Below are 12,993 nucleotides of genomic sequence, written 5' to 3'. Positions count from 1 at the left end.
GTAATTCACAGGACAAGAGGAAACTTCAAGAAGAAATCACTCAGAAACGCCTTAAAGTCGAGGAAGAAAAACTAAAACATCAGCACTTGAAGGTAACCTGCCCATGAGGAGACTCAGATAATTTTCTTCTTTTCTTTTTTGGAAATCCACTGTATAAAAATATAAGAAATCAATTGGCTTATACAGGTGTATACATCCCTTGATTTCTCTACACCGGATGTCTGTTAGCTCAATATTTGACCTGAGTTGATATAAAAGCAGCCTTTCCGCAAGCAGGTGTACAAACACACAAACACACACACACGACTACAATTCCCATCAGCCCCAGACAGTATGGCCAATGGTCAGGGATGATGAGATTTGTAGTTCAAAATATCTGGAGGACATCAGTTTGGAGTATGTTGATATGTGGTGTCACATCTATATTGGCCCATTCACACATGTAAGTAATCACTTGACAAATATGCTTGTGTGAACCAGTCTGACGCAACTGTCCTGTATAATCAATACAGGTCCAGTTACATACATTCTTTCCTTCACAAATCTAAATATTTCTTTAATTTTTGCAGTTTGAATGTCATCTTTACTTAGGTGTACAGGTGAATTTTGAATTTTACTAGCTAGAAAACAGAGTGCATTAGTTAATAATTGTCAACCTAGGTTCCTTTAAGAGGAAAGGCAATATATAATTTTAATAAATAAATAGCAGCACTGGGCATTTCTTAATAGACTTGAGTTGTTTAGTGATGGTTTAGTGATGGCCAGAAATAACTATTTAATAGAAGCACAGCTGCACATTTTTCAGACAAATTGGATCCTCCCTTAAAGAAGGCATGTGTTGCGGTGAGACCTGACAACCAAACCCTGTGTTGTGGGTGGGTATGATTGGATAGCCACAACACCCAGTTGGTAGGTCCCTTGATCCTGGGTTTAATCAGGCCAATGGGACACAGGCTAAACGGATAGAGGGACCTACATATACCTATGCACGTGACCCAGAGCTTCCTCTTTCAGTGCATGCATCGGAACACCCGCCCACCTCTCCTTACTTTTAGGGCTTGTTGCGCTTGACCTTGCTATGCTGTTGTGTGTCATCTGTCATTGGGACAGGGGCACAGTAGGAATTTCCCCACTTGGCTGATTGGCTGTTGCCATTTGGGTTTTGCCTGCCACGTAGCAAATTGTCACAACTTGTAAGGTTGCGGATAGGCACTGGTTCAGGTGATAGGGATGGGGGAGCGGTCTTGCCATTGCTATGCGGAGGGTATTCCGTTAAAGGAATCCAGGGACTCAGTGGTTTGGTCAACCCTGTGAGGGGGTTGTGCCCATGCCTGAGTCCAGGGGGACATCTGGGTGGTGGACATAGCCTGTTCCCGGCTTTCTGCCTAACGGGTGTTCACCATAGGCTGACCTATGCTGGTGCCCTGGGTCAGCGCTACCTGGAATGGTGCAGGGAGCTAGAAGAACCAGAGCCTATGCAACCACTCACTTGCTGTAATCAATAAAGTTGTGGCCTAAATTCTGCCAAAAACCAAACAAAAATTTGAGTCTTGTCTGAATTTATTTAAGGGGGAGGTTAAAAGGTCTGAACATGCAAAGCATTTTCAATTTAGTATTGACTATAGACTCCATAACAATGGGATTCACCAAAGCATTAAATAAAAGATTCTTCTAAAATCCTCAGGCAGTAACTTGGTGTATCTGCCAAATGTTTAGTCAATTAACTTAATGGTCCTACATGAAAAGATGTTCTGACCCTGCTTCCCACGCACTACAGAAGCACCTACAGATGTCAAACTTGCCAAGTTCCTTGGTACAAAATCCCAATTACCGATGGATCAAATGGCCAGCCTCATATGAAAAGCTGAGCTTTTCAAGGACAGCTTGACATTGCTTGTCATATGAAGAACGAAACAATAAAAAATAAAAACTCACAGTGCTCATTTGTTGACAGTAGTCAAAACAGTGTCACAAAAATCTCGGCACAAATTGTGTCCTGACTAGAGGCTCAGTAGTAGGACGTGGTTGTCAAGGTCAGTGAGAAAGTGCAAGAACTGCAGAAGTCACAAAAGTGGTCTCCAGGTTCTCCATCAGTTCAGTAGTGAAAGGGTTGATGCTGCTGCGGCTGTCATGGCTGGGCGCATTGAGTGTATGCAGCATCACGTATATACAGTGGTACCTTGGGTTAGGTACTTAATTCGTTCTGGAGGTCCATTCTTAACCTGAAACTGTTCTTAACCTGAAGCACCACTTTAGCTAATGGGGCCTCCCGCTGCCGCCACACGATTTCTGTTCTCATCCTGAAGCAAAGTTCTTAACCCGAGTACTATTTCTGAGTTAGTGGAGTCTGTAACCTGAAGCGTATGTAACCCGAGGTACCACTGTACATTGAATGCCTGAGCAAGGGTCCTGCGTAGAATTGTATGCCCAGAAGCATCTCTGCAGACAATCTAGAACCCTTGACTGTGCAGGGATCTCAACTGTGAAGACAGAGCGCTCTGCTCATTCAGCTGGACATGCAAGGAACCTATCCAGGCAATCAGTAAACATGGGTGGATTGAAAAAGATGGAACCTGCTGCTCCCTATCCACACATGTCCACCGCACAGCGAATTTCAGTGTACAGATTAGAAGGGATAGGAGTGGGTAACATGTGTCCTCCAGACATTGCTTAACTACACTTCCCATTACCCCTGACCTTTGGCAATGCTTGGTGGACCTGTTGAGGGCCAGAAGTTGCCCTTCTCTAGAGTAGAAGAATGATAGCATAACACCTGAAAATGAATTCTTTGTGTTTTCAGTTATGACAACCATCCAGCAGCCACTACCCTCCCCTTATTCATGGGTGCTTATAGCAGAGAAGTTGTGTCCTGCCAAGGACAAAAGGATCAGCTGTTCTTCCTCTACTCAGAGGTCCAGGATATGGTTTAATATAGCTGTGGCACACCTGCTGCAGAATGATTGTTTGGGAGCCCTTAAGTTGCACGTGCAAATGAGCAATGACGAATCTTTTTCTTAAGCCATTGAGAATCTGCATTGTCTTTAACCAGTGAGAAGGGGTGCATGGAGCCCCGGAGCTCTAAAAACCAGGAAGCATGTCCCATCAAACTGGTACACTACTTCTTTTGGACAGCTTCTTGTTTAATTAACATACCCATCATATAAGCTTGCTTCATCAATTTTTACTGCATCACTTCCACTGTTAATGACCCAGACTGTGTTATGTAGTAGACAGAATTACATAATTTTAACATATTCTCGCTCTTAAATGAGGTTCTCATTGCTGTCACTCCCGTGCTTTCCTGTTTTACCCCCATCCAACAGAGAATTTTAATAGTGTTATTGCTAATAAGTATGATTGCGCAAATTATTATACAGGGATTTAGATTCCATTACAGTATTTTGAGAAAATATAATTAAATAACCTTGAGAGAGGCGTAATTAGAAAGTGATGAATCGCTGTAGGAGCAAGGGTTTTCGTGAGCACGCTGCTCTCCGTACTAAAGAAGGGGCAAAACTACTTGCCTACAGATTGCAAAGCTGGAAACAAGGAATCTCCCACCAACATTAGTGCACATCTCATGGCTAGGTTTGCATGTGAAGTCTCCAAGCACACGAAAACATGCTTGCTTTTGTGGAATAATTCACATAACACGCTTAATGACTGCAGCACTCATTTAATGGGTGTGAGATACAACTTGTTGTTGTTTAGTCGTTTAGTCGTGTCTGACTCTTCATGACCCCATGGACCAGAGCACGCCAGGCACTCCTGTCTTCCATTGCCTCCCGCAGTTTGGTCAGATACAACTAAGCCTCCTTTAATGGCAAATTACGTTCCTTGGATGCTTTGCAGCCACAGGGGAGTGTCGTCGCTGGAACTAGAAAAACCCTAGAGTGGGTATAGAATATGGTCAGCTATCGGGAACAGTCAGTTGCTGAGCAAGAGGAGAGGAGGAGTTCATAATCAATTGCTAGTGCTCACAGTCCCAACATGACCTCTGTGAAAGGGACAAAAAGATGGGAGGAGAAGAACAACGGAGAGGGCATTGCTTGCCTTTTGCTCTTGGAGTCTTTTCGCATATACAGTGCTACCTCAGAAGTTGAACAGAATCCGTTCCAGAAGTCCGTTTGACTTCCAAAACGTTTGGAAGCCAAGGTGCAGTTTTTGATTGGCTGCAGGAAATCCCTGCATCGGACATTCAGGTTCCAAAGAACATTCACAAACCAAAACACTCACTTCCAGGTTTGCGGTGTTTGGAAGCCAAAAACGTTCAAGTCGCAAGGCATTTGTTCAACCAAAGTACGACTGTATATCGTTTTGTAAAGGAGGGTTACCCAGTGTGTAAATGTGTTGTAAATGAAGGCAGTTGAAATGGAAGTGGCATCATCTTTGGCCATATTTCCATGACAATTAAAAAGGTTTTTTATTCTCTCAGACTTCTAGTGGGAACTAATAAGACTGTGCTGTTATGATGTTGAGGAAGGCTTTGACATTCGCTGCAATATTTTGATGGGAATGGACTTTTATAATGGCTGTCAGCTGCTGCTTCATATTGTGTTTTATTGTATGTTGTTTTAGTTGTATTATACTGCAGTTTCTTTTTAATGTTGTTACTCACTTTGGAATTGCAAAAAAATATATAATTGAACAATCAATCAATCAAAGCTCTTTACCAATGAATTTCAGGGATATGGGAAGGCAACGGTGAACATTATTATCAGACCAGTTGTTGGTTGACTGCCATGGCTCTGTTAGGCAGCTTAATGCTACATTAAGACATCAGCTTTCATGGCTACCTTTCCCCAGTTTGAGAGTGGAGAGAGCTGGAATTGCAGTTGCTATGCAACTATGGAATGCATTCCTTAACTCCTTCAGGGCAGCTCAGAGACCATGTCCTTTGGTTGCCCAGCAAACCCTATATGTGCTAGCTAAAAATAAATGAGAACTGTGCCAGGACTGAAACTCTGGCACGAACAGGTTGGCATCACTAGTAAAAGAGAACAATGCTGCAAGGGAAAACAAAAACCAAAAAAAGAAGTAATTATCTGTGATTATAATGGCAGGCCAAGTCCAGGTGACATATCCCTGGAAGGAGATGGGGGGAAACAGGCCTTAGGGATGCTATCTCCATTTTAATGACATACAGGAGGGTCTTGCAGTATATTTTACAGGTCCTCTTCATTTGTTATGTCCTTTATCCTAACTAATGAGTAAAATGTTCTCATTGAGTTCCAGCTCATAAAAGGAATGTACTTGACTCTTTTAAGAAATTGATGTTGGGGCAGAAGAATCTGTCTAGAGCCTTAAAAGGGAACCTTTTAGATCTTTACCTCTTAAAGCACTGTAGGCACATGTGAAACTTCAAGCAACATTTACTTCACATTATGAAACGGTTGGCTCCTGAGGAAGTATTGTGGGAAGTATTTGCTTCCAGGCATGCCTGGAGCCTGATGGCAGAGGTCTGTGCTATCTAATGCCTCGGTGCCAATAATATGGTGGAATGTGAACTACGCTAGACAAATGTAGCATGCCATCATTGAGGCCAATCTGAGAATCTTATCCCATCATACTGTGTTAGTAGCCTCTGTTTGGCATAATATACTTGCAGCACCTAAGAAGCCACTCCATAACAGAGAGATCCTCTCTTTTTGAACCTCCTTTTTACAAGTTCCCCTAGATTCCTGGTTTGAGGGCCACCCAAGGAAATTCCTACAAAAGCAGCCCACGGTTAAGACTATTTCTGTACAAGTAGCCTCACACTGGAAAGGGGAGGAGGAAAGAGGAGGATGGCAGAAATCAGATTGTTTGTCATGGAGCAAGAATATTAAATATAATCATTCAGATGATCTGCTCATGAAGCCAAGATATGAGCCTTTGGGCCATGTACATAGCCCTTTCAAACCTTCCTTCACTTGAGGTGACAATCAAACCAGGAAGTCTCTAACCATAGTTTCCCATTTCATCCAAACCAGGAAACTATGGTATCAGAACAGGATACTGAGCCTTCAAACCATGGGTTAATATCCTGATTTGTTCCATACTGTTGACCACAGTTTCCCAGTGGAAATGAATGAAACAGGAACCTATTCGTTAATGGAAGGCTTCCTGGCTTTTTCGCTTGATCAGAGGGGTTGTATGCATAGCCAAAAGGCTTTTTTAAGCCGAGACATGAAACTTCTGAATGTCACCACTGAGCGACCACTGCTTCTGCAGCCTTGCAGATGCATATCTGGCCTGTGGTAAAACAATTTGGTTGTTCATCAAGGTGGAGCCAATGCATGCTTGATATGGGAATTTGTGCCAGATGTGTGGCAGTCGAAGGAAACTGGTAATGAGATTCTTTTAAAATATGTTAATATCTGTAGAAAAAAGCTCTGCGTGAGAAATGGCTCTGGGATGGATTAAATACTCTGACTCCAAAAGAACAAGAAGAAATGCAAAACCAGAATCGAGAGGATCAACAACGGATGAATGAGCTGGAACAAAATATCCTCAGGTACAGCACAAATTCTTCTTTTTATTGCTCGGTTATTAAAAGCTATGTGATCAGATCACTTTTCTATTCTTAATGGGGATTATTGTCTCTGGGGCCAGCTATTTGCCTTCTGCTGTTTCAATAATACAGCCAAAATTCCCCCCCCCCCAATACCTTGTTTTAAAATATCATGTTCTGGATATGCTGCAAATGGGTGAGATTTCACCATGTTTTTAAAAATCATTACTTAAAATTGGCAGCAAATGAGCATTTTAACATTTCAAATGGCACTTCAGTCCCTGGTATCTTCAGGTAGGACTGAGAACAACTGTTTTAAATCCCGTAGAACCACGCCTAGTCATTATAGAGAATGCAGAGTTGCATAGGCCAATTTCTGACTCAATATAAGGCAGCTTCCCATGTTCCTGTGACATTTTGGATAGGACAGAGTTTTTAAAATTCTGATGTTCAACTAACAATAATAAAACAAGGAATCAAAGTTGCCAAAACTGTTTCGACATATTTGCATTCCCTCTGTTGCAACACCCCTACTTCAGTATGAACGCTGGTATCGCAAAGTGTTGACATTCATATTGGTAGAGTAGAGCTCAAATCTTGAAGTAAAGAATTTGAAATGGTTCTTTTTTTAAAAAAAATCTTTCTTCTACAGAATGTGGTTGGTTTCGAATTCAGCAGAAGTACAGTCATCCCTCAGATTACAGATGCTTCACGTTGCGCTTTTTTGGGTTACAGACCGTCGAAACCCAGAAGTACCAGAACAGGTTACTTCCGGGTTTCAGCAGTCACGCATGCGCAGAAGCTTTACATTGTGCTTTGTGCATGCGCAGAAGCACCGAATCACAATCCGCGTATGCGCAGATGTGCCACTGCGGGTTGCGAACGTGCATTCCGCACGGATCACATTTGCAACCCAAGCATCCACTGTAGTTATTTTCCATATTCCATTCAGTCAACTTTAAAGTGCACTCAGGGGTGTAGCTAGCTGCTACTGCACCCAGAGTGGTGGGGCGAGGCAAACTGCCACGGGGCTGCAGCAATCCGCGCATGGGGGTGCCGCACAGGGGTGCCACGGCAATCTGCCCACTGAGTCCGCCTGCTGGATGCAAGCCCCATGCTGCCGTTTCGGGCAGCATGAGGCCCGAGCTACCACGTCACTCCCAGAAGAGATGCATGGCTTGGGGGCACTGCAGGCCAGGCCCTGCGGTAAGTGCTGCCCCCCACATTGTGCCATATTGTCACCCCCCTCAAGGATGACACCCAGGGTGGTCTGCACCCCCCTTCCTACAGCCCTGAGTGCACTACCTGGTCTATATGCCTGAATTGTGCCTCTCTGCTTGAGGTGCCCTAATCACCTCGCAATCAACGCAGGTCTCTCAGCAACCATGGAAACTGGTTTCCCACATGCTGTGAGTAGGAAGGATTTGGAGCGTGGAATTAGCATCAAAAGAACCCCCTGTAATGTTGTTACCAAGGAGCACACCCGCAGCACCTGTTCAGATCCTCTGTGGTCTTATTAGAACTTTCTCAGCCAATTCTTTAGAAAAGAATTCTTTAGAAGCCAAGCACCTTAGAAACCTCAAATCATATCCAAGGCTCAGCACATAACAGTAGGGAGAGCTGAAAACAACATTGGCCGACACTGGCACGATTTGGAGTTGCTCCACACATTACACAATGCATTTTCAGTCCTGTGCGTGTACATATATACGTGGCAGGAATTTGTGGCCGGTAGATGATACGAACAAGAGAAGATGTGTACCTGTTGTGAGCATGTGTTGCCTTTCTTACATGTACATATTTAGGCCTGGATGAGGCCTCTGCGTGGCAATGGGGAGGGACACCACCCCCTCCCTTCCTCTGTGTAGTGCTGTTTCGCCTCCTCACCCCAGGGGAAAGGAAGCCTGGATGAAAGATTATTGACTTTTAAAACATAATTTGCTTTGTTTGCCAGCTCTTTCCTTTTTAATTATTTTTATTTTGACCTTTCACACGCAGGACTCCTCCAAATTGTTGTCACTCCCAGAAAGTCTGTCTTGGTGCATATACACCCCCCCCCAAAAAAAAAGAAGCACCCTGGCTTTTGTTGGAATAGATGCCAACCGATTCCCAACCAAATGTCATCCGTACAAAACCAGAAAGGTTATCTGACAAAAGAGATTCCGTTAACTCCTGGATACAGATAATCATGTAGCAAATTAGATGCTACATGGGGGGGAACAGGGACAAGCAAATACCGCTTTACTCAGTACTGATTGCATCAGGCCCTGTTCTACTCTTTTGGCACATTTACAGTGACTCAGTAACTGCTAACTCTTCAGTACTATTTCTCACCGACGATGCTGTGCATCTTCTTTTTTGCTTGAGCAGCATTGTCAAATCATCCATTTTCGGATTGATTTGGCTGCTAAAAACAAGTACTGTATTCATGCCCAAGCTGAGTGAAAGTATTTCTGTCCATTTCCAAGAGAATGTGAACTGCAACTCCTGGAAATAATACATTGTTCTTGACATTCAACTTTTATGAAGTACCAACCCAACAAAAAGATGCTGTACAAAATACAAAATGGAAAAACCCTCTCCCTCACCACACTGCTCCATTCAGTGTTACACAGGGCAGACAAGAGCACAGCTTTCCAAACTGTGTGTTGTGACACGTTAGTGTGTCGGCCGCAGTGTGTAGGTGTGTTGCACGAACGCTTCCTGCTCTCCTTCCAGGGCTAGAAAGGAGTTAGTTTAACCTCCGGTCTGCTAATAAAACTGAATTACCGTGTTGCGAAATGATGCATGTCTGCAAAGTGAGTCACAAACATGAAAAGCTTGGAAAACTCTGGAATAGAGTGTGCGGCAATTGCATCTGATAATGCGCCGTTTGAATAGTTGGCAATGTCTCCTCATTATCCCAGCTCCCATTTTGAGTAGGGATGAAAGAAGGCAGCAAATTCCATTCTAAACTGCATTCGTAACAAACAGCACTGTTTGCATTCCACTGCAGTTTGGATTCTGTCAAATACTATGTTATCTGTCTTTCTGTCCCCTATTTTACATACGTTATGTAACTATTTAGGTAACTAATGTAAATTTCATTCATTTCAATGTAAGAGAAGCAACAAATCAATGTTCAAAAAGCCACTTATTGTATATTATTTGCGGAATTAAACAACAACATGCTTGAATGTTGAGCATATTCATTTGACTGGTTTCTGTTCCTGGTTTCCACAGACTAACCATGCGAATTGCAGAAATTTCTGCTTCCTTTTCTATTTTCATCAGAATTTTCTGACATCCATTTCTTAGAGGGTCACTAATCTAACCAAGCTGATGTGACCCACAACAAAATGTGGCAGACTGTCATGTTCCTTATTCAGTGCCATTCTCCAGGACACTTCATTTCATTCCTCCTCCCACATAGTTTTCTGCAGTATTCCATGGTCACTGAGCATGCTCAGTCCTCTTGGGGATATTTTCGGAGATTTTTCATAGCTTTACCAAACCTTGGATTCCCTCAGACCTGCAGAGACCTCCCTCTTGTGCCTGAACATCAGAAATAGGGGTAATGATGGGCTCGAAATCAAACCACTGTTGCACTGCTGGAGATTAGGTGGTACGTAGACACGGGTGGCGCTGTGGGTTAAACCACAGAGCCTAGGACTTGCCGATCAGAAGGTCGGCGGTTCGAATCCCCGTGACGGGGTGAGCTCCCGTTGCTCGGTCCCTGCTCCTGCCAACCTAGCAGTTTGAAAGCACATCAAAGTGCAAGTAGATAAATAGGTACCGCTCCAGCGGGAAGGTAAACAACATTTCTGTGCACTGCTCTGGTTCGCCAGAAGCAGCTTGGTCATGCTGGCCACATGACCCGGAAGCTGTCTGCAGACAAATGCCGGCTCCCTCGGCCAATAGAGCGAGATGAGCGCCGCAACCCCAGAGTCGGTCACGACTGGACATAATGGTCAGGGATCCCTTTACCTTTACCTTTTAGTATGTTTTATCTTGGCACCAGTTGGCACCATTAACTATTGCTTCTCCAAATATTGTACATAATGCAGACTTGAAAAAGAAATTGAGGACCTTGAGAAAGAAGAACTGGCCATCTCAGCTAAAGAAAAGGCCATACTGAAGAAGCTTAAATCGGTAGAAAGAACCACAGAAGATATTATAAAGGTCAGCGTCTAATTTTAAAGTCCTGCTACTGATGTAATCTCTGTCGCTTTGCAAAAATAATCAATTGAGGGGGAGGCAAGGATGAAAGCAAGGGAATGTCAGAGCTCCAAAGTGAAGTTCAGCAGGGGGAAATAGGAGCGACTAAAACTTACAGTGGTCAAGCCCCTCCAAAACATGCAGGTTTATCAAGATATGTTATGTCGAGATTGCCACAGGAATGTTGCATCACATTTATACTCTAGCACTGGAATATTTGCACTTTGTGCTCTGAACTACAGCATTATTTTAGCATTAAAAATAGCTCAGGGTTAACTGTTGACTGTATATCTACGTTGGCAGAGTATCAAGAACATATGGAGGGAGGGGGGAGCCTAAACTCAGAGAGGAAAAAATGCTCTCTATGTTTATTCACCCTTCAGTCAAAGACTGAACAAACACACAAGCTTGCCAGCATGTCCTGAAAGTCAAATAGGCCCAAAGGGGTATTATGCAATCACTTTTGTAGAGAGAAGCTACTGCCATACATTGCCCCAGAGTGGTTTAATTGAAGATGCGGCAAGGCAGAGAAAGTCATAGACGAAAAGCTATATTGCAAGAACAGTTGTCATCTCACCCAGGAATGACAAATATATTGACCAATAGCATATGCCTCATAGGAAGGTAAAATACCTTATTTAATAACCCAGCAAAATTATTTTTATTTTTGATGTTTATTAAATTTGTATACAGTCCTATACCCACAGGTCTCAGGGCGGTTCATAAGATAAAATCACAAAAATACATAATAAAAATAAAGACAAAAACAATCCAATTATCCCCCCCTCCCCAACACATTATAAAAGGGCATCCGTTGTCAATTAGCCAAAGGCCTGGTGAAAGAGGAACGTTTTTTGCCTAGGACCTAAAGATATGTAACAAAGGGGCCAGGCAAGTCTCCCAGGGAAGAGACTTCCACAGTCGGGGGGCCACTGCAGAAAAGGCCAAGTCTTGTGTTGCCACGCTCTGGACCTTTTGTGGAGGAGGCACATGAAGAAGGGCTTCAGAAGATGATCTCAGGGTCCAGGTAGGTTCATATGGAGAGAGGCAGTCCCTGAGGAAATGTTTTTTATATATGGAGGATATGGTGTAGCGATTTACAGAAATATACATATACACATATATATATTCCACTGCTGCTACATATTCTGTAGCTGTGTGGTTGACAAGCTGTGACACTTTCAACCCTACTGGTGGTTATTTACAATACTTGCTTCTTCTTTTTTCTTAGTCTGTGAAGGTGGAAAAAGTAGAGACTAAAGAAGGTATGTTCACTCAGAAGCCTAGAATTTTACATTATTTGTGCCTAACATTAGAGGTAAAAATGGTTATGTTTTAACCATTCTCTCTTTTCACAGAGCCACCTGACTACATTTATGCCAACATACCTGACCTTCCAAAATCTTTCAGGCCTTCTGCACTTAAAAGGACAGGGCATCTAGAAGCAGAGGACGATGAAGAAAAGCGAAGAGGTAAAATTCAGCAATGCAGTTGAAGAAAGGGTGCAGACTTATAATGGGGTACATCTAAAATGATTCCAGATTTAGGAAATGAAATGTGTATTTGAAATAAATAAATAAATAAATAAATAAATATGTATGCATGGATTAGATTAGATTAGATTAGGTAGATGATAGAACACACAGAGAGACACAAATCTTTTTTTCTAGTCCATATAGCTCAGTATTGTCTACTTCAACCTGTAGTGCTCTCCAGGGTTTTATGCATTTGACTAAACTTCTAAACAGACTTTTCTCTTAAGATATATATATATATTTGAGGATGTGTGGCACTGGCTACACACAATGTTGTTTTGTTTGTTCTATTTTGTTTTGCATGAGTTCTGCGTGTGCTTCGTTTGCCAAGTAAAGAATGTGATGGTGAGCACACTATTCTTCCTTGTCAAAGACACCTTGTTTCCAGAATACTGCTAGCTATATCTGTTCCATGTTCCCGAATATCTCCAATGCTGAAAGGAGAGGATGGACAGGTTTTTAGTTAGCAAACATTTTGAAACGCCCAGAGCTAGCCCTAGAGCACTGGCAAAGACTGAACACAAACCAGTGCCTTCCAGATACCAACACAGAAATTCAAGCTCCACCCCATGGCTGATCTTTAGCGAGAGCCAAAATGACAAGCTGAAAGATGTTCCCTTAATCGCTCCTTTTGTTTCCTCAAACCTTGCAAGTTGGCAGAAGAACATGAGGTCCAATGAGTGTCATTGTCTACCTTAACTTTATTGTGCTATATCAAACTTGCACGTTATCCCGGTAGCAGGAATGGAAATGGTTGTCTCAGCTCTG

The 12,993-nt window shown here is 42.9% G+C and overlaps 1 protein-coding gene across 2 annotated transcripts in view; it reads left to right on the top strand.

Moving 5' to 3' along the window:
• The window catches only part of PALMD (palmdelphin), a 53,510-nt gene that overhangs the window by 34,599 nt on the left and 5,918 nt on the right, over positions 1-12,993 (top strand). Inside the window, exons 3-7 of one of the 2 annotated variants that reach the window (XM_081865979.1) lie at positions 12-92; positions 6,366-6,496; positions 10,540-10,654; positions 11,922-11,955; positions 12,049-12,162. In XM_081865979.1, coding sequence (XP_081722105.1) covers positions 12-92; positions 6,366-6,496; positions 10,540-10,654; positions 11,922-11,955; positions 12,049-12,162 — 475 coding nt within the window. Of the gene's footprint in view, positions 1-11; positions 93-4,851; positions 4,978-6,365; positions 6,497-10,539; positions 10,655-11,921; positions 11,956-12,048; positions 12,163-12,993 lie in introns of those variants that run through there. The other variant, XM_081865980.1, reaches the window with a different exon arrangement.

This window comes from Podarcis erhardii (assembly GCF_964252035.2).
Source record: "Podarcis erhardii genome assembly, chromosome: 6".
Classification (NCBI taxonomy): domain Eukaryota; kingdom Metazoa; phylum Chordata; class Lepidosauria; order Squamata; family Lacertidae; genus Podarcis; species Podarcis erhardii.
The sequence above is the reverse complement of the archived record's forward strand: the minus strand, read 5'-3'. Positions and strand labels throughout refer to the sequence as shown.